The sequence below is a fragment of the Cupressus sempervirens genome, chromosome 2 (assembly GCF_028749045.1).
Source record: "Cupressus sempervirens isolate cs-2001-9-10 chromosome 2, ASM2874904v1, whole genome shotgun sequence".
NCBI lineage: Eukaryota > Viridiplantae > Streptophyta > Pinopsida > Cupressales > Cupressaceae > Cupressus > Cupressus sempervirens.
The window spans coordinates 516396568-516420324 of NC_143119.1; the positions used below are offsets into that span (position 1 = coordinate 516396568).

The 23757-nt window shown below is 33.6% G+C and overlaps 1 protein-coding gene across 3 annotated transcripts in view; it reads left to right on the top strand.

Moving 5' to 3' along the window:
- The window catches only part of LOC149573230 (exopolysaccharide production negative regulator), a 144706-nt gene that overhangs the window by 114086 nt on the left and 6863 nt on the right, over nucleotides 1–23757 (top strand). For all 3 annotated transcript variants that reach the window (XM_089814411.1, XM_089814412.1, XM_089814414.1), the window contains exon 4: nucleotides 11127–11254. In XM_089814411.1, the coding sequence (XP_089670537.1) occupies nucleotides 11127–11254 (128 nt within the window). The remainder of the gene's footprint in view (nucleotides 1–11126; nucleotides 11255–23757) is intronic.

The window sequence follows — 23757 nt, forward strand, 5'->3', positions numbered from 1 at the left end:
CCAGTTACGAGCTTCTTATAGAGGACATACATTGGCTTGTGTAGTAAGAGTCATAATGCACTATTGCAAGGCTCTAAAAATTTTGAGTTTTCTTGGTTCAGCATCAGCCATCCAGTGATAAATCTTCACTCATGAATAACATGGGCACTATTTCGGGTTTCATCATGGTTTCAATTTTGCATCAATGATACTATTCAAACCGACAAATATGCATATGTCAGACGGTTTTAGTCAAGTACTGGCATTCAAGATGTTAATGGAGTGTAGTCCCGAATGTGGATTGCTTGACCAATTGTCAATGCAATGATTAAATGCAAGCAAACAATTCCTCTATGATAAGATGGCATTGGTTTGGGTCGAACCAAATTTCTCGCAAGCCTCAAAAATATGGATGGAAATGACAATTGCCTAATGATATTTGGGGAACTGAGATCGGTGTTGCCAAGAATGACTCAAATCGACTCATAATTCTAAGATATCACAAGCTTTTGTAAATACTCTGAGTTCCTACAAGAAGAATAAATCAAGATTTGGTAGCATGGGGTCATTCGATGAAATGTTTGCACAGTTCATTCACTAGTAATCAAGCCACATGTTATTATGGGAGAAGAGTTAGAAGGAGACCGAAGTATCAAAGATTTATAATCTTTGGACCAAGGAGAGTAGTTGAAGGGAGTGCGAGTTCATTTTATGAAGTTCAGCGTCACTCCTTCACCCAAAGATAGAGAAATGAGAAAAGGAAGAACAAGTTGATTAAAATTCAAAGAATGGAACTTATGGAGGTTTATTCTGATGTCAATCTTGAACACTGCCATGTTGAGAAATGCAAGTGCCAAGTTGGGAGTCGATTTAGAGAAAGCTTCCACGTGATATCTTCTTGGAGTTAGCTATCTGGCTCGATAACTACTGCAAAACTGACATCTACAAAATCGAAGTCACCAAGAATATTCGCATATGAAGATTTAATTGAGAATTTTTTTTCAATGTCTCTTATTGCTTAGTCTAGATCACAATACCCAGTTCCAAAGCGTGGACCACATGGTGCCTGTATATCAAGAGACTATGGCGGTTTTTTGCAAAGGTGTACAAATTCTTCAAACATGAGAGACTTACAACATTAATTGAAGGGCTGAGATTGCAGAGACGTGGTGAAAAGGCAGTTGGAAAGAAAGGTTTTGGGTGAGGCTTAGATGCATTCAAGAAGATCCCTCTCTCAGGCTGTCAACCTACAATGAAGCATATTGGTTATATAGTATAAGAATTCAAATTAGTGCAACATTCATTGGAAAGAAGAAGCCAGAGATAATGGTAAATACTTTATTGTTGTGTTCATTGAAATAGTATAGGTTCATATTCACATTTATTAGTGACTCTACTTGTAGCTTTGTGATCAAGACAGTTGAATCCTCAGCATTTGCTACCATAGATGAAGTGAAGGCTGGCAGTATTCACAGGCATGGCGCAACTACTTTCAGTTGATGGCAGATTTATCTCTCATCTGGCGTGGGATATAGTGACTCCCTTAGGACGATCTTACATAAGGCTTAGACAAGCATGAAGCATTTGTTCTGATATACTTCCTACAGCCGCGATGACGGAGCTATGAAGACTTTGTGACAAGGTACCATCATTTCCTGATGATATGGCTATGAATCTGATAGGAGGAGCTGAGTATGGATGATCAAGATTGATGAAGATATAAAAATGATTATAGAGAGGTGGAGCTGCAACATGAAATAATTACAAGGGGAAGAAATGATGTCCACGAGCAGTAAATCCAGTGTTGTCTCTGATATGAAGGTATCCAAGAGGCATGACTTAGTGATGCTGTATACTTACAATGTTTGTGGCGCTCTATCAATAAAGACTATGAGCAAGGGTTCGTATGAAACTAGCATTGATATTACCCGATGTAGTGGATGCAATAATTCGCATCTCATTACTGACCATTGGGATTGGTTTGGAGATCTCGGTAGTATGGAGGATTTTATCCATGCTAGAGGAGAAGATATTCAGAAAAGATCTCAAGATATTGTTGAGCTGACATTAGAGGAGTTGGCAGGGGAAAAACCCAAGTGATCTGTGTAGATGGTATGATTTGTTTTAAAGTTTGTGTAACGGGTTACTGCCTACCCTTCTAAACAGTCCATTTATATTAGTAAGACTTTTCATAGCTGTGGCATGGAAAGTGAAAATCATTTAAATGATGAATCTAAATTTGAATTTGAAAGTGCCCCTCTAGAGGGATTAAAGCCTCAAGATGAGAGAGATCTTGTGAAGACACTGTATAGTTGCTAAAGCATTCCTCAGGTCTGTGGAATCTTCTGTGTTCAAGAGCCATTATATGGATGCTTAGTCTTTTAGCCAGCTAGTGACAACATCAGAGGATGTACAGGAAATGGTAAAAGCAACTTTATTTGTGTGTGCACAACTAAAAAAATAAAGGTCATTACCTACAGTTGTTGGTAGGTGCAATTAACGCTGCCACATAAGCTTTTTCTCAGTGTGCACAAAACAATAAAGAAATCAAAGTCAGAAAGTGCTCAAAAGAGAAGTAGTTGTAAATGTAGACAATTGGCCGAGGGCGTGAAAGTGGTTTCTAAGGTTAAGGTGAATCCTCCATGTCAAGTTGAATGCAGATTTTCAAGTTGAAGAAAAGCAGCGAATAGGGTTCTTTCATGGTGATATTTGTTTGAATGATAAAAGTGTCAATGACTCTATGGTCCAAAGGACAGACACTGGATTGCAGCATTGAAGCGAGAGCCAAAGATTCTGGAGTTCTTGCATCCTGTATAGAATGCAGCCTCTAGAGAGAGCCAATGTTACCTAGGGTTTTGGAACCCTAAATATTTCCCCTCTTAACAACATGAGAAATTAGAAACCTTTAAAACTTACAAATTATTTTGCATTTATATTATTTAATTCTTTAATGAATTAAATATCATTCAAGTTAAATGCAAAGTCATTAAATATTAAACCATTACTCTAATTTCTCATATGATTAATTCTATAACGAATTAATTATTATTATAATATGAGGGTGAAAGTAAAAGAGTTAATTAGGTAAGTTGATGGAGCAGATTATATTTGGAAAAGAATGTTAAAAATAATTAATTCTTTTTAAATCTGCATTCTGAAAAGAAAACTTTGATGCAAAATTTTGGTTGTAATAAGGAAATATGAGATTTTGCAATTTTATGTTTTAAATCTTTTCGGGAATAGATAATATTGTTTGTTCTGTAAATGATTTCTATCCTTGAGGAGATTGATCATTTGTGAGAAGATTTACAGTCTTATTGCAATTTGAAGTCTTGCTATTGAAGTTGAGAGAATTCGAATTGATAAGTGATAGAAGTGGATTTGAAATCATTTTCATCTATAGGGATTAATCATGTGGATGATCTTGGTTATAAAATTTAAGTGGTTTTTCAATCTGCACATTCAATTCATTTCTATGAATTGATTGTTTATCTTTTTAAGTATTTTCTTTAAAACACTTGTTGGGAAGATTTTCCCTCAGAGGAGTAATTAATGAACATCTTTTCAAATTGGTTGCTAATACTAAGCAGAGAAATTCCTTACACATTCAAGGAATTTCAATCTGTTAGTTTATGAAGGGTTTTTCTCCAAGCTTTAAATCTAAAGGGAAAAACTGTTTACTGACAAGGCCAAATGGTGTTATTTCAGAAGCCGTACAGTGTACAAGTCGCAGTATAGATAGGAGGGGTATTGTACGGTCACCAAGGAGGATGGAGGACGTACGGTGGAGTACGAGAGGATGTTGTATAGTACTGTAAATTGGTTGTACATTGTCTAGGAATTGGGCCGTACGGTGTCTAGGAAGGGATGCACGGTAGACAGGAATGGCTGTACGGTGGTCAATGTTTGCTGTACGATGGAGATGGAGGGTGGTGTATGGTGTGAGGGCCAAGAAAGGTGTACGGTGGGCAGATGGAGGATGTAAGGAAAGTACGGGGGTGTGGGTGGACAGAATGAAGGTCATAAGGACAATTAGCTAGCAGTACAAGAATGTCCTGAAGCCGCATGGTTAGGTGTCTAAGGCGAGAATGATAAACCACATTTGTGAATGCAATCTTGTTCATACATAAACACACTAAATTTAGATGAAATCTAGACATAATAATAGAGACTTGAATATGAATAATTCTTGAATTAATATATGTCGAAAGATGATGCTCTCATTTGCCAGATTTGAGCAAAGTGTTACAGGCGAAAATAATTCACAATACAGAGAAAATAATCCAAATTTCATACCTAATGACTACCTACAAGCCATGGTTAAATCTCCATCGTGGAAAACTTTTTAAGGGTGTACAAAGATAGCTGATGGCAACACAAACTACGAAAACAAAACAAAAATGTGTTCGAGATATATTAAATCAATCGGCCCATTAACAATAGTTCGATTAATGATTTATTTTATAATGGGAACATTGCACTATATGCTATCGTTGTCTCCTTTAGATATGTATAAAGGCTTTTATATTTCCATAATTTATCACACATATATTTATCTTCTGAAACAAATTCTTGTTGACCAGGAACTCTTGATGCCATGTAAGCATATGATCGTTCTTGTCACCCTAAATTTTGATGGGTCTTCTTTCTCAACTAGACAAATTCCAATCTGTTGTTTTGTAGCGCCTCTGCGTATTTGTTCAACTTAACTTAGGCACTTTCTCCCTGTGAATGATGTGTAGCTATATATGGTTCTGAACGGTATCGCTCCTTAGTTTTTCATATTAATGTCAATGTATTTCAATATTATTGTAGACATTTGACAACAATGACAGGACTTCCATCATAATGTACCATGTGCCTATTCTACTATAGGCCTTAGCTAGTGCCTTTGTATGGTGTAGCCCATGCCATTTCACCGCAGGCCTTACGTAGTGCCTTTGTATGATGTAACGCAGTCCATTGCATAATTTTCATACCTTAAAAAAGATGATCTTGAATAATTTTCATTTATTCTACTTAATAATTTTAGAACTTATTAAATCGTCAATTTATATTATTAAAACATCAAAGATCTACTTAATTTTATAATGACTTGTTTCAATTCCACGTGTATAATTTCTTTTTATATATTACATATGCTACTATAGCTAATAGTTCTTTGGTTAATTAATGACCCATATAATTAAGTTCCAATTGTCCAATACAAAAACCTTACCACGGTTTCTAAACGCATGTGCCTTTACCAAATTGCTATGCTTGATTGATTCATCCGACGATGTTAAATCAATGTATAATATTTGGATGTATATCTGTATTATTCTAACTTCTCACTTTTATTAACCTCATTGTATGATGCTAATCAATAAATATATCATAAATAATTATACCCTAACTCCTTATATAAAAATGAAATAAAATAATAAAAAATTATTTATAATGATATACATATACTAAGCATACCTCACTTTAACATTTTGTGCCCACATATATTCCGATGGACTATTTATATTAGTATCAGCTTGGTTTATCTTCCAATCGGTCAGCGGTGGGTCCTAGTGCCTGAGACGTGTACTTGAAATGTGATCCTACTAGAACGTCAACCACACCTTCTAAATGTGTAGCATGTTGCCTGTTATAATTGGCCGAGAGTTGTATCCATGCCAGTCCCTGTGTGGACGGGTCCCATCATTCATACGTAGCATAGAAAGACAAACGGTAGTTTTTTCCATACGTTTTCCCTTCAATTGAGGTGTCATCCCCACTACACATCATCCACCCATTATTGGCTCTCCTTCCCCTATTCTTTTTCCATCCATTGGTATCCATGTAGGATGTAGATTTGGTGTTTGTGTTGGATGTCTTTTTGTTTATTCCACAATCAAATTTAATCAAATATATGTGAGATTACTGAAATAACGGTGGTTGACATGCCATGCCACAAACACAGGCCCAACATCGTTTCTCCTATACCAATGTCGACTTGTATTTTCTTCAAATTTACTCTATACAAATCTTGATATCAAATCATGCACTCAATTGCATATTGCGTCCAAGCTGAGAGGTGGTCAACACTCACTTATCCATACCGTGCAACTAACTGTATAATCCTCGCATTAATAATAATATTATTCTCACGGCAAGAATGGCTGAAACTTAATGTGGTCTGAATGAGTCATAACAAACATATATTTTCTCCTGAATATTAAATAGCTACCTAAAATTTAATTCCAAGCTTTGCTCAGACCCAAACAAGCACAGGTATATGGCATATAAATTGCAAGTCGAAGATATCACACCCAAGAGAAGGTAGTGTCTCCTTGTCTTCCAGCTTTGTAAAGTTTAGGGTATAATTTTTTTTTTCCAACGCTATGCGAAAATATCTAATCCATCTCCAAACTAGGTTCACCAAAGTTTGTTGTGTAGAAAATATATGATTCTATTATGTAGTAGTGAATAAGCATATATCGTGTCCATGTTAAGTATGTGTCCAGGTGTTGAGAATATTGAAAAATATTTTTATCCCAGCAACCAAGGTGAAACAAAGCTTTCTGCCAAGGTATTTAATCACCACCAACACTATACCCTCGGCAATTCTTTTGACTGCACACGCCAAATATTTGGAGGGCATTAATCAAATACTCAAACTTTTATTATCGGCGTTGAAGCACTGTGTAAATATGTATATTGATTTTTCCGCATTATAAAATTCTGACAAATATTTTTGATTAATAATTCAGAGCCTTGAAATAAAACCTTTGTAACCTTTCTCTGTTTCTAAATAAATTCCATAGGCTGGTAGGAAAACCAGCTGAACCAATTGTAATGTTCCTTTCCAGAATCACTATTAATTTGTTTTATAATTCATATGAATTGGGTATTTCCATTTCCTGTCTATCTTAATCTATCTTTTCCCTCCTATTTATAGATATTATTATTAGAGAATGGTCCCCAGTTGTTGCACCCCTTGAGGTAATAATTAATCTAATAACCATTGTCATGATATAATAATACTTAATTAACTCATATTTAATAATATATATTAATATATATTATATCTCACATCAATATATGTATATTACATAATATTATTATTTATTTTAAATTTTCACATTTGTATTACAATTATATAATAATATTATCCTTGAGTATGTTCATTGTATAATATAACTCATGTAGATAATATAATAATGTTATCTTTATTTATAATCAATATGTTTATTTGTTATCATTATTATATATCTCATAATATTGTTATATTAGTATACATATTATATTAGTAAATACTAATATATTATCATTATATATAAATTATATTTAAATATATCAAAAAAATATTAGATGATTTTATATCACATATTCATCTGTTTCTAATATTATTATTCAACTCTTATTTTGAATTAAAACCTATTCTGAAATTGGGGACATCACATAATTGTTGTCTCGTATCGCTATTGGCACACAGCTTAGTCAACTATGATCATTAGTGGGTGTAATTACTCTTCCTTCATAACATGATTGATTGATTGTATTTGATCCTAATCCCTCTATGTATAGTTATTATCAATATCGATTAGTGATGTTGACCGCTTCTAGGGTCTCCTAATTTTGATCACAAGATGATGCTTTACTGCTCATGGTGAGTCAAAGATCAGATGCCATCTTCTTTCATGTTTCCTTTGGTTAATTATTCTATATTTAGTATGCTTTTGTCCTTATACTTGTCTCCATGCTTATATGCAAATAGTTATTTACAAAATGCATGCTAATATCTTGAAGGTAATCATCTCTTCTTATGACATTCATTGTTTAGTGTCTTTTCAATATTAATTACTTTATCAATCAAGATGCTTTTCATACTTTGTGTTCTTCTTGATGTTGATCATTACTTGGAATCAAACCCTTATTCCTCGTAATATAACTAGGAAACCGCTTTATTATTAAGACTAAATCGTTTCCTAATCCCCTTATTCCCTTACTGACATATAAGTACAATTGCATCTAACTATTTAATGGAGTGCAAGGCAGGAGAATCGCTAAAGGAGATGTCCTAGCCTCCAAAAAATAACGACACAACGGAAACACAACAATGCAAGATTTGATACCAAATCACAATACTTTATTCATAAATATAACTGTTTATATGCAATGTGCCCGGTTGTAAGGCCTTTTGGGTTAGGGCCAAATACAACAACAATTACAAAACAATTCTACAAGATCCTACAAGATCCAAGTTACGATCCTAATCCCAGCTAGTCCAGATCCACACCTTGGTAGAAACCTCCAAGGAAATCTTAACTTGTGCTCACAAGCCCACCAAGCAATCTCCTAGTTTTCCAAGCCACATCTACTAGCCTTCTCAAAATTCGCTCCACTTCATCCTCTTCCCCAAGCTGAATGACAATGACTAAAAGACTCCACAAGACCCTCTACTTATATCCAACTAAGCCACAAGTTGGCCCAATTCATTACAAATTAAATTAAATCCTAACATAAAATATATGTTGAGCCTCAAGTTGGCCTCCAACAGATATTAAATACCAAAATGCCTTAGAAGGCTTACAACACAAATTAAATGTACATAAGAGAGACAACCAAGACCCAAATAGGTCCACACAAACTCCCAGATCGATCCACGTCATGATCACACGGTACATGCATAAAATGGTTCAACACGATCGAGAAAATCTGCAAGAACTCTAGTCGGCACCAACACACTACTGAGTGTCAACAAACTCCCAAGCATTGCCGAGCAACCAACACATGTCGAGCACAACAAGTGTTGAGCAACCAATACATGCTGAGCACAACAAGTGCCGAGCAACAGAAGATGCTAAGCTCCAACAACGACCAAGCCCCCTTCAATGACTGAGCTCCTCGGCCAAAACCACATCCAAAAGTGACTGAGCGCCACTCCTTTGGTGACCGAGTCCATTACTCCAAAGCCAAAATACCTCCAACATGTAGAGTTGCTAACAACCCTAGGATGCTCTTGCATCACTATTTCTACTAATTCCTATATGCTACTAGTGTCCAAGTATTTCCACTTCTTCTCCACAAAAACATCTTAATGTTTTAGTGGGATTGGTTGAAGAATGGGGACATTACAGTAAGGCATAACCCCTAACTCCAATCATTAGAAGCCTCTTTTTCATTGCCAAAATTATCTAAGTATGTTGGACATTGGAAAGATGCAAATTGCTAAAGATGCAACCAAATTTCAGGATTACTGGATTCAATTTGTCAATGTTTGAGGTCCCATAGTTAACAAATGAGAGATTAGGGCTGATAGGGTCAGTTGTGCACAAAAAGACCTCATTGGATGGTGGATAAGATATGGGAAGGATACAATGGTGCTAAGACATCTTGCAATTTGACTACCCTCTTAGGTTGCTAGTTTCTTTACTCCAAAGAGGAATCACCCACCTAATTCTTCATCCACTTGATCAAGAGGAACAACCTTACCTCCAAAGAAGTGAATAACTTTTATGAATTTCACAGTGTTTTGGGACTTTAGTTTCGGCAGACTCTTATGTGTGAACAAACTTTAGCCACATGGGATGTTAATCCTCAAGACGCTTGATGTATTAAAGAAGAGAGCTGAGATTGGTCAGGGGTCCATTGGGTGACCCATAAGTTGACATATAAGAGTGATCTGGATTGAGAGGGCCCCTTTGATATTGATAGCCTAGATGAGACATAGTTGTACTTATGCTTAGTAGTAGTAGTATTTTTATACTGCTCTCTCTCTGGAAAACTTTGAACAGTGAAATCAGAAATTTCCATTTTTTATTAGTGCTATACTGCTATCAGGCTTCAGTTATGCCAGTAACATTTTGTTTTGACTTTAGCACTAAACGTTTACATTATATGGATGTCTAAGTTCAAATTCTCATGTCATGTATTAGCTAAACTCGTAAAAATTTGAGCTATATTTATTTAAATTTTTTGTCCCCCAAAAAATAGCCAGCTTGGATTGCCATACCCAGACACTCCCACTGTGCCCTTTTGTCCTTGTTCCCAAAACACGCCCCATCATCCCTGAAATGCCACAGACCATATATTAGAAATTATAGCTCAAATGAAACTGTGGTTATCTTCTATAGTTCTGCACCATTGTTTCAACATCTCTTACAAATTTTAGATATCTTTCTTGCGATTGTTTGGATAAGCAAGTTTATTTTATTTATCCAAGAACATATTATTTAGCTGGTTAAATTGTATCAATAAGCATATTTTTTTCTTATTCAAACGAATTTAAGTTTTTGATAACCATACATCAGCTGTTTTAAGACTGACTAATCCACAATTAAGCATTACAATCTTCAACAATTTCTCCTTCATTTTCCCAAGATAAGAAGGAGCCTTATCCTTCTGTTCCCTATCATAGTGGTAACCTTGCTGAAATGTAGTCTTCTAGTTACTTAGGCATTTAAGTCTATTATTATTTAAACTTGAACTGAATCTCTGGGCTGTTTCCCTATATTGGAAGTGCAGGATTTGTGTGAAATGTGTACGGGACATATAGGCACATGTTCACAATAATTATCATTGGAAATTGGGAACAAACTTCACAACCCTCATATTTTAAGAAATAGCTACCATTTTTCTAGAACACATGGAATTTGCACAGAGAGAAAATTTCTCAAAAATCAAGCAAATCCCATTGAAGCATCAAAATATGGGCTTCAACTGAGGATTCAAATCAGATTTTCTGAGTGCGTTAAGCTAGTAGGATTGCTTTAGATTTTAATGATGAGTCAAGTTTGTGCATCACCATACATGCACCATAACTTTTGTGCCTGTTTTAATCTTTAGCTTTTATTCGCATTTTATGTTACTAAACACGTTATGGATGTTTTGTATATGGAATGAGTACTAGATGGAAAATCTAAGTTTATAGATTGACCCTGAAGATTTTCTTTTTATTTAAATAAATTGTCCAACTCCCTTTTCCAGGCACTATTTCAACCGAGTGATCTTTTGCATGTTTATTAATATTCTAGAGCAGCTTTTAAATGTTAACAATCTTTATGTTGTGTTCTACGCTACTATTTTGTTGTGCTCCTCTCCAAGAATGTCATGGAGATTTTGCAAGGATGCCATTTCTTTTCATAAAACTAATTCTTGTTCCTGTCTGACTATAGGTAAATGAGACATATCACTGCAAGTACACCCCTGGAAAATCGAAGGTGGATATTGTTGGTGATAATTTCTTCAGTTGCTCTGCTAAAGAAGTTTCACTATTTGAATTGATAAGTCGTGTGTCAATCCTGTAAGTAGCTTGTCTCTTTCTTATGCAAAATTGTATTCCTCTAATGCTTGTTCATGTTTTATATTTTTAGATGAATCCTTTAACGTTGTTGTCAGGACTACTCTCCTATTTCTTGATTTTCTTTTGCTTCCTGCTTTTTCCTTAGGTTTTATTTCTTTATTTTATTATGCTTGCTACTGCTTATGCAACTTACAGGACTTCATTATTATTTATATCTTCCAAGAAAAATAAAAAATGTCAGATTTGTTCACTTCATTATGATTTAGCTTCCATTGTCATTTGGACAATTGACTATGTTTGCCTTGGTCGGAAAGAACATCATAAATAATTATTTTATACACTTGTACCTGATTAGAATGTAATAACTCCAATAGGTTATAACTTCTTCAAACACCAAAAATCTTTATACTTCAGTTGTTTGACATTTCGTCAAACACTTTGCAAGCAAGCTCTGATACCACTGTAATGACCCTCCTCAAATCTGCCCTCAAAAATGCTGATGAAAGCTCAAAGAATTTTGTCAAACACTTTGCATACAAGGGGTCATATGACTGATATAACTTTTCAGATTGCTGCAATAACTCTTGTTTTGATTTGCATCAAAGAGAATGCTTACAAAAGACTCCAGATTTGTCTAAACAATGACCTAACATGAATGTGCAACTAATTTTGGCAATATTCAATACAAAAATGTGTCTTAAACTACTTACAATATGCAACTACAGAAAATAGTGATTATGACAAATACTTTGGATGCAACCTAAGATGGCATTATGCACTTACAACCAAGTGGCATTAATATAAACACTTAGTATGCAAAATTAAGACATTGTTTATGCCAAAAAGAGAACTTACAGCCAATTGACATTTTGTCAAACAATTGGCATGCAAACTAATAAGTTGATCATCAAACTCTAAGTTTGCAATATAGATAGTCTAAAAATTACAATGCTCTTTCAATTGCAAAATCTTTGCCTTCCTTTGATACCAATAATGCCAAATGGGAAACAAAGACAAGTACAATATGAAAATAGTGAAGTGTTGATACTATATTTTGTACTCAGCTGAAAACCTACATTTCTCAGAAAATATGCCAAATGAGAAGTGAAGAACCTGATTGTAGATGGCTGTAATAATTTTCTACAATGCTGCCCCTTCTACTTTGCTTTTTCAGATTTGCTTTTTCGACTGCTTTTTCGGATTCGCTTTTTTGAACTACTTTTATGGATTGCTTTTTCCGCCTGCTTTTTTAGTTCCACTTTTTCGATTCCTCTTTTTCGGGCTGCTTTTTTCAGACTGCTACCTTGTTGAATCTCAAGACCATATCTTTCAATGGCGTCAAGATTTTCAGCTTGAAGGGATTTCGTCCTTCAAACTATTGAGACATGATCTCCAGAAAATTTTCCAATTTCTTTGATTTTCCCAAGCATATTTAAAAGAAGCTCTTCTATTTCTTTTATAGTGTTCTCACAAGGGCTCCATCCTTCGTTTTCTCAATGTGGGATAAAACATAACTCCCTTTATGTAACTTATGTCTCCAATGTGTTATAAAATAAAGGGGACTCTTTTAATTTAAATATTTCTCACAAATTATAGTCTATGCATTAATAAAGTTAAATATTTAAATTTAACTTTATAAAATAGCTTTATCAATGCATAACAAATCTTATCAGTGATAAACAAGTCTTCTTGTCGATTTTAAACAATTACCATCGACATATCGTTGCCACTGGATGTCCGCCCATGCCCAAGATGACTTACTATAAATAGTAAGTATGCCCAAAGTTGCCTCAAAACCCCTCAGAAAAATTTGCAACTGAAACTATTTAGGCCAAATGGCCTCTAAGTCCAATTAATGTCGTGGTTAGTCTACAGGACCATGGGGAAATAGGCTAACGACAACATCATGCTATGAATGCTAAAAAGGGGACATTACATAGAAGTAGGATAACATCATTTTACTATTGCAATTTTGATATGTTTTATGTAAAACTGAGTTAATGAGCTGCAGTTGTTATAGACATTTATGCATATTTGTTTGTAAATATCCATTAAAGATAATGCAGTTTCTGCTTGACTGTATCAATAAACTTTTAGGGAAGATGAAAACTCTTCTTTCTTGGTTGTAGCCTATTTCAGTTGTTTTGGGAACATGTCAGGGTGATGTTGTCCACTGATTCCCTTTTTCTGAAGAACACTTCCAATACTACCGCATAAAAAATAGAAGTAACCAAAGCACAATAATCAATGCTTTAGTAAATTCTGTGAGAGACTAGCATATCAGCTTTAGCTTGTATATTGAATTAAAATATTTAAAAAAATATATTGATTGTGCCTACAAAATGAGAGGCTACGACTACTTCCAAATTCAATCTTTTTGAGATGTGGGCCAGGGATCCTTATGAGGTGTTGCCTTGCCCGTAGATCTAGAAGATAGATATCATGAAGGGGATGGTATTCCAGTGCTCCTATTCCACCCAAATGTCACTTGGAATAACCTCTATATGACAACATGGGTTAGTAAATAATTCTAACATAATCAGCTCCTAATAATTGTTAAACATGGACACGCCAAAAGACACATTGCATTTGTTTTCAAACAATTTATATTAATAAATCCAAATTTTCTCAGTTAAGCTTTTATAACCAGCTTTGGTGAATGAATAATCTTCGATGGACTTATAAATTTAATATACTTATTATTTTCTGATGGTGTATAATCTTTTCATTCACTGTTCATCAGCCTTGTGCAAACTTCACCTTTCTGTTACGAGTTAAAGAAAGATTAGTTTGATTGTATCTGACAATCTGTTATTATAAAATTGATACATACAATAGAGACGAAAGTTTCTAGTTGCTTCTCAAAAGAAATGATCCTAAACAACGGAAATGGAAACTTAATAAACCAACCAAGATGACTATTCTAGAAACATTAGAATATTATTGTAATACCCTCCTTTAATGCTCATCATTCCAACTACCCTACCAAAGACAATTCGTAGGTCTTTTGGTCACGATTGCATAGAAGGCTGCCTCCTCTTTAGAACACTCTACGACATGAACATGCTGCTGAGACTGTTGTTGGTTCGGTAGAACTTGTGGATATGACCCAGATAACTACAATCCTTCCTGTATTGTCTTAAAAAGTGTACACTAGCTTTGTAAGACCTTTGAGCCCTCCTTATTGTGGTTTGATATATTAAGACCTCTTATTGCGATTAATATCTTAAATCAAGGTCCTTTTCTTTGACCCAATCTTGCTCAAAACTCTAAACTGGTGTTAATTTCTATGCATGGTTCCTCATTTATTGCTCCAATCTAGAAAATCAGCATTTATGTGAATTTCTGACTGATTTTCCTGCATGTATCAACATTTTTCCTCCGACCAATGACATTTCTTGGACCCAAGACTACCTTACCTTGGAGTCTACACATTCAGGTAGAGGCCGATGTCAACCTCTACCCTTGTGGTAAGGGCCGAGGCTGACCTTTACCCTCGGGGTAAGTGTTGAGGTTGGCCTTTACCCAAGAGGTCAATTTTGATTGGTTCTTGGGCCCAATGCAAAGTGTTATCTATTTTCCCATCCTGTATAGTCAGCCCGTTAGATTTTGATGTCCAAAATCGGTATAAAGGAGGCCTTCTCACTTCATTTGATATTCCACAAGTTCTATAAGAAATCTATGCTCAAGCTCTTAAGGCGCATTCAAGGAGATTTCAAGCAAGACATTCATCTTTGAGGCAAAATTGCAGCATCCATATACATGAGTGTTTACTTACATTAATTCCTGTTGGTTTTAGTCAAAGCTATTGCATTGATAGATTTGATTAGTTATCAAACATGATGACATCTACATTGTTATGATATTCTTCATTGTTACATTTACTTGTACTACTTGTTAGCATTCCTTCATTTATATCTATTACAATTTAAAATTGATTCCTCAACCGAGGCTTGATCAAGCCAAGTCCCTCCCCATTGACGAAATCCATATTTTTATGTGTGTATGTATAGGTTTTGGAGTCGCAAATTCAGAATTGCGAAGCTAGGGTTTCACTTTTTGTTGGAGTTTTAGATTTCGAGAATTTGTTGAAGAGCAGGTCCAAGTCAACTTCCTTGGTCTAGGTCGACTTTGGCCTTTACCCTCTCCATCTCAGCCTTGACCCTCCAGATCAGCCTGTACCTCTAACCTCCAGAGTCGTAGGGTTTGTAGGTTCAGGTCTTGAGAGTCTAGGTCTAGCGTGGTTTCTATTTTTGTTACAGATGACAAGTGACAACCCATTTTTAGGTTTATATCTTGGTAAGCCTATATCTCTCCCCTTTTTCATTTCATAACATTTAATTTCATCAATACATTACGATTCCTCTTAGGGAAGGAGGAACACAACCTGAAGTATCCTTGCATTTAGGGAGATCACACATTGGTACTTCCCCTTTATATATTTGAGTTACTATTTATAGTTTTCTATTCGTTTAAATATTTGGTGACTATTTTATTTTTAGTACTATAGATTTTATTTTGTAATTTTAAAATTGACATAACAATTAATTATATTTAAAATTGATTGTTTATTTAATATTTAAAAATAATTATTCATTTTATATGTTAATGAAATGTTTAGTAAAGTTGATAGTTTTAAAGATGCCACCAGCACTATTTAGTATTACAGAGTTAATTTTAAAAATTGACATAACAATCAAGGTATTTAAAATTGATTATTAATTTTATATGTTAATGAAGTAATAAAGTTGATTTTCTTAAATATAATTTAATTTTATATTTAGTCTAAAAGATTATTGTATTTTTTATGTTGAAGAATGACAAAATAAATATCTTTTATTTTGTATTGTATATTTTGAAAATGAGGTGAACAAATTCACAACAATATTTAGTTGTAAAAATGTATGATGAAAAAATAATACGACAATTTTAAATAAAGTCTTATATTTGTGCTTTGTATATGAATGGTTAATTTTGATATAATTAAATACAATATTAATTTAGAAATTATGGATATAGTTTTGTGATGCATTAATTAATGATAAAATTATTTATATAGTCAACTAAAATATTTAATATTTTAAGAGCAAATAAATTTTGATAAGGGAAGCTATGTAGTAGAAGGCGCTATAATCTCGAGTGATTAGGATTCAACCCTCATTTATTTCACACCTAACCCCATGTCCCCATGTAGCTTCTTAAGTGTGCTTCATGCTTAAATTTAAGTAGCTGGAGTGTCCTAATGCCATTTTTTAATGTCAGGAAAAGATTAATTTGGAATCTATCCCTACTTTTGTAAAGCAACCACTGCTTAAAATTTAAAAATAAGCTTTGGAAAAAAGGTGGCTTGGAATAAGCAATGGCTTCTCATATGGCTCCACTAAATAGTTACCCTTTTTTATTGTCTCCTATCTTTTCTCAATACATTCATCTTCAAGATCTATTATTAGAATTTCATTTTAACATTCTATTCCATGTTTGTTAAGAAATAAGCAACAACAAAATCAATAATCATGGGGCTACCAGCTCCAGAAATTGTTGCTAAAAATGTTGAGGAGCGACTGATAGCCAAAATAAGCTTGGCAGCCGCACAAAGACCTGCCCTAAGAGTTTAAAGCCAACGAAAGACTTATACTTGAAAACATTCCAAAACAAGAGCTCTTGACGAGCTGGATTCCCTGCCTTTTAGAATAGCAGGGTTGAGAGTGTAAAAAAAATTAAAATAAAGATTCCACAATATTATTAGAGTACTCTACATGTGCACCCCTAACATTACTAATCTTAGTTGTTCAAATTAAATGATATACGACTTTTAAAACTATTTTATGTTTTTATATTGCACAATTCAATAAAATATGGAGTCTTGATCCTTATACTTGGCTTCTCTATAGTTAAACAATACGGTAGATCTAATAATTAGTTTAAAGAGTTTTTAATTCATACTTTGTATAGAATGCAATGAAAATTAGTGTATTGATGAATACATTGTTAATCACAATTTTCTGTACCAATCTAGATCATCATCTACTCAAGTGGAGTAGTACTGGGAAGTCCCATGCTTCACACTGTGAACATAGATCCAATTGCATTTATTATAAATATAAGATGATGAATGTGATTTATAATAATATGAATAAATTTTATATAAGATTATAATTTTAGAAAAAATAAATGATATATTTTTAAAAAAAAATGTGTCAAAAGGGAGTCACTAATTTTTTTGCTTCAATGAATTTTCATTTGAATTCACGAGCAAAAAAAACTTGATGGAGGAGAATGAATATTAGGATTACAATCTAAAATAAATTTCAATTTATGTTTATTTAAATTATAATATAAAAAATATATGAAATATTTAATCTTTTAAAATTCAAAGAAAAGAATTTAAAAAACTAAAATGTATCACTTCTTAAAAGAATAGATTCAACTAATTTTTTAATATTTTTAAACTAATAAAATAATTTCTTAAGAAATCTATAAACATAATAAAAATTGACAATTTTTTTGAACTAAAGAAAAATAATCTAATTATATGTTATAGTTTGTTTAAAATATAAGAAAATAACTAAAGTACACAACATAATAAAAATATTACATTTTTTGACTTAAGTATAAATAATCTATCTAATTTATTTATTTAAATATAGTTTTTGTTTATATCATCATTTTAATAATAATAGAATTCAATATTTGGATTCCTTTCAAACAATAATTAGATTTCTCAAATACAAATTAATCTAATCAATATATTTGAAATGAGAACTCTCTCAATCTTTCTAATCTAGTAAAACACCCTTAAGTTCTATGCAATTTATGCAAAAAAACATTTCAGCTGCCTCTAGATAACAACTAACTTAAAAAAATAGAACATGTTATCGTAAAAACCACCACTTGCCATGTAAAAGTTGGAAGAGCACCAGAAAGAAGCATTGATTTTTACCAAAAACTTTCCAGAAACCCTCAGTATCTTATAAAAAGATCTGTTCCAGAAAACATCTGTGAAAATAATTAAATGCATCCTTATCTCATGAAATAAATGCGACAATATGTCTCTCCACAATTTCTGTTTATTTTTATTTTGAACAAAAGTACTTGAACCCCATGAAATTCTGATTCAGCTAATCAGAAATTAAGAATTTGTATTCAATAATTAATTCTGAATACAACTTTTTTTAACTTTAGAAGATGACATGAAGTTAGGAAGAAATTAATTGAATTTGGGTCCACAAAAACATTAGTTCCCTACCTTATAAAGGAAGGGACCAATAAAAATTGAAATTGGATAATTTTTTCTAGAGCCAATAGATTTTGATAAGGGAAGTTATGTATTAGAAAATGCTAAGTCTGGAGTGATCAAGATTGAACCTTCATTTATTTCACACGTAAGGGTTTGAAGCCAACCGAAGACTTACACTCGGAAATGTATTCCAAAATAGAAATTGAAGTTAAATAATGACATTTAAAAAATGAAAAATCATGGCAAGGTGGGATTAATTTTATTTTTCACATTGTACAATCACACCCCTCAAATAATTGACATTATGAATGATGAATTTTGGCATAAAAACAACTTTTAAAAATTAAATCAACTTTCGTGCAATGTGATTTTTTTGAATTGAATAATGAATTATCAGAGTTATTTTCAAGAGTATTCTTGAAAAATAGGCTCTTTTTTATTGTTGATATGATTTGATATCACATGTAACTCTCCAATTCCAACTAACACATACCATTCTAATAAATTTTTATCTTGAAAGATGTTTAGTGTTGAAAAATAATTGGAGGAAAAACGAAAGAAAAACTAGAATGTTCCCCACTAAAATGTAGTAGTTGAAGAATCAACAAACATAAGGTTGGACTTCATCTAACAAAATTTCGGAAGCGAGAAGACTCACTATTTTCCTAATGAGAATCAAAGCCTTCATTCTCAATATCTATATATCATGTGGATCAATTTATTCCTTGGTGCGATTGTGCTAAAGCTCAGGACTTCAAATTGCACTGGAGACTCAGCAGAACAAAATCAATGAGACCTGTGATGTTACAATTTCTTCTTCAATTATAAGGGCACTCAAAATAATGCAACAAAATTGATCAAAAATCCACAACTGAAACATGATTAGCCTTTTGGAATTTAATTTCAGGTTGAGCCATGACTTTGACAATTAAGTAATAAATAATTGCATTTGAGCTTCCTTTCCTGCGAGGCTTTCTTCGTTGTGCGTGCATGCAATAGACTCTAACTACCACATTTATTGATGGCAAACCTTTGACATTTTCAAGTATCTCGAAAGTAGAATTATGCCTTATTACATCTCCAAAATTAGGAAGAACGATATTATGGGTTTGGGATAAGCTCTAAAAATGCACCCTACTTCTTGTGGCCGACATGTGCTGAATGTTAATGATATAGTTCAGTCAGGATAAAATAATGGTGAAAATAAATATAAGTAAATTATGTCCAACATATTATTATTGCACATGAGGTTGATTTGTACCATATATATAATTGTTTACTTAGAGCATTCAAATAATAATATGTATCCTGACTGATAGTATAAATTTGAGTGACTAACACCTTAGATTGGTCTGGATCGATTATAATTGTTTTAGTTTTAAGTATTGTTAAGGGTGATGTGGAGAGTCACGACCCGATCGGAGGTGATTCCACATTGGAGTCACCCCATCGAGTGGTGACTCTACATCACCCTTATATATTTGGTCTTTGCCTCCCAGTCAACATCGGAGATAATATACTTTCTGAGCCGCCAAGCATTTACGAAGAACCTATGTATATGTGAATTATCTGCATCACATCATCGAACACAAGTAAATATGTTTTCAGTACTATTTTGGTCAACAGTGCTCCTCATTAGTCCATCAATTCACAGTGAACACAATCCATGAATATTCAAGTAAGGCAATTGAAATAAGGAAGTTGGAGAAATATCTGTGAAAGTCACCCCATGAGAGAAGGAATAGAAGAAGTCACATAATCAAGAAAGCGACCATTGTTTAAAAGGGTTTGCTCAGTTTATTTGACTTGGCCGCTGTACACTCAAAAGTGTGTCACACTCTAAACCATTCTATCCAAACGATTCCATGAGTTGGAATGCTTAGATGCCGGCTTAGAGCTCCCTATCCACGGAGTGCAAGAAGCTAGTATTCAAACATGAAGGCTCTCAGCCAAACTTTAGAAATATGCTTCTTGCTAGTAAACCATGCAACGGGAGGTTTTTTGAGACAAGAGCAAGAATGCAAGTGTCTACAATGAATCCCTCAAGAATGCAATGCAAATGAAGATTAAGCTAGAATGAGATGCAAAGTGGAGCTATGCTAAAACATGTATGAGAGTGTTACAATACCATTATTAAGCTAAGTGAGATTAAGCTACATGTAAAAATGAAAGCTAAGCTAAGTTAGAATGCCATGATGCCATGGATGAGAGAATGTAGACAAGAAATAGAAGTTTTCCACAAAGTTCCAAAGAAACATGTTAGAAAACCTGCAACATAACAATATTCAAAATGAGGATGGATCCTTTGAGGGGGAAAGCTCTCTCCCTTTTAAAGTCGTACGGACGGTAGAGATCAAGATGAAGATGGTGGATGATCAACGGTGGAATTTGAAAAGAGGAGTGATCCATGTGCACACAAGTCAACCAATAGAATATAAGTTAACTTGTCATATAAGACAAAAGTCACAAAGCCTTTTCTTTTAATTTCAAAATAGAAAAAAAGACTTTATGTATGCACTTTAAGTGGGTTAGAAGAATGGGGTCTTTTATTTAATTAAAATGGGACATGTTCTTTTAATCAAATAATGAACTTAGAATAGCATAGTCAAACTATAGGTTATAATCAAATAAATTGATTATTAGCAATTTGGTCTAGATAAATGATTAAATTAATTTAGCCAAAATGTTGAGAAGGGGGCTAATAGTCTAGATGACCATTTTTAGGTGATTACAGCTGCCTCGAGAGCGCCAATGCTCCTCATTGGTCCATCACTTCACAGTCAACACAATCCACGAATATTCAAGTAAGGCGATTAAATAAGGAAGTTGGAGAAATATTTGTGAAAGTCACCCTATGAGAGAAGGAATAGAAGAAGTCACATAATCAAGAAAGTGACCATTGTATAAAAAGGTTCGCTCAGTTTATTTGACTTGGCTGCCCCGAGAATGCAATCTGAATAAGAGAAGGTACATTAGAAATCTCCAGTAAAGAAAAGGATCAGGCACGTGATTGGTTGTTGCTTAAGTGTTCATTATCAATATAAACATACAACAAGGTATAAGTATAATTAAGTAAAGAAAGTTGAATAACTCTGATTAACAAACTTAACATGGTATCGTAGCCAAGTTTTTCAAAGACAATCTTTATCAGATTTATTCAATGAGTGCACTCAAATTCCTTATCTATCAAAATGGTCAATTGTATGAGACTAGAACATAGATTCAAAGGTGACTCAAATTTTGTAGCTTGGAAATTATGAATAATGTTAATCTTGATGGAGCATGACTTAAAATAGTTTATGAAAAAATCAGACCCACCACCCAAAGGGAGTTATGAATTGAATAAATGGGAAAAAGACAATACTAGAGCTATGAAATTACAAGAGGATAGGGTGAAGGATCATCTACTTCCCGTCATTATAGAACTAGACACAACACATGAAATGTTCAAAGTACTTTGAGAAATGTTTGAGATAAACAATACAACCTGAATTCACAGTGAAAGACAAACTCTCCAACTTTAAGATGAATAAAGGAGAATCCTTCGCTTCATATTTTACAAGGATAACAAAACTAAGGAACCAACTCTCTACCATTGGTCACATCTATGATGACAAAGAATTGATCTTGATTGCACTAAAAGGATTGCCACCATCATGGAAAACTTTTAGACAAGGAGTATGTTCTCGATCCAAGTTTCGTAAATTTGCTTGACTAAAGGCTGACTGCATACAAGAGGAGTGCATGTTAATGTCTCAAGATTATACTTCTACTAGAGGTGATATTTAGATTCTCACAACCCAAGTTGATAAAAGGAACAAACCTAAATTTAAAGGGAAAGGGAAACATATAGATTACTCAAAAAGGCAATGCTTTAGATGTGACAACTATGGTCACTCAACATTTAAATGCTTTGATAGACTAAAATATCAAGCATCCTTTTTTAAAGTCAACAATTCAGATATATATTTAGAGAGCTATCCATGCTAAAGAACTTCAAATATCCATAACTCGTGTGAAATATTGAATTAAGAGGGAGTTCTCTATTTCCTTATCATCTTCATCATAGTGCAAAATAAATGTGAAACACTTTTAAAGTGAATTTTGCTTGGTAACAATTTTTGAGATGGAGTCTTAGAATACCAAATTATTGAAATACATTTTTTATATAAATCTAACCTTATTTGTTTGTATTTTTCAATACATACTACAAGAGTTATGTACCTTTATCTCTTCCTCCAAGAATGTTATTGCAGGAAGAGGGAGTCTGACACTTTTTAAAAGGTAATCTTGAATGAGGAGCTCAAATAATTGATTTTCAGAGGGAGTTCAAAATGTTGAAGTTGATGAAAGATCAACCCCACAGCTCCCAAGAATCACCTGCATGCAAACACTTGTTACAGAAAGAGAGAAACAAAAGCTATGGAGGCTGGAATTCCCAGATCCATAGAAGATGAGACATTTTTGATGTGCAAAAAGATAAATTGCTATGATCAAAAGTAAATGTAATTACAAAGAGATCAATCCTTATAAAAGGAGATCAAAACCCTAACAGGCAACTAACCTAGGTTGCATGATAATTATTAATAAAAGAATTAATTATTATATGCCCAAAGTTTAGCTGAAGTAAACTAGAGATAATACGTGACTTAATAATTAAATCAATATGATTTAATTAATAAGAAAATACTTTATTACTCAAACACCCCCCTTAAGATAAACTTAGGGAGTAGCTAAAAACCTAGAAACTACTATTGAAAGTAACTTTGAGTCTCAACAACAAAGCTTGATGAGGTACCCAAGCATAACCAAATATCTGTAAAGAGGAGAAATAGAGAAAACCACATGCGAAAAAACCCTACTCCAAGGAGATGGAAATATTGTTGAAAAGAACTAGTGAAGGACTGAAGAAGCCTCCAAATTAGGGAATGTCCCAAAGGATAGGAACAAATGATGGTCATGAAGAACACCACTGAAGCATGAAGCTGCAAACACTACCAAATTGTTGATCTGAAGAACCTCCACTATATAGAACATGACTAGGTAGAGAAGACTAAGTCTGAAGAGCTGATCAATCGAAGATGGAAGGTATCTTCATGGCCTCCAAAAATAGGAATGAAAGAATGTTTATATGGTAAATGATCCATCTCACCGAAATACATAGGTATCCGACCACTGTAATCACTTGGTACATAGGATCAAATACTGAATACATAGCTCACTCCATTGAACCAAGAAAGTAATAGAACCAACATAATCCCTCTAT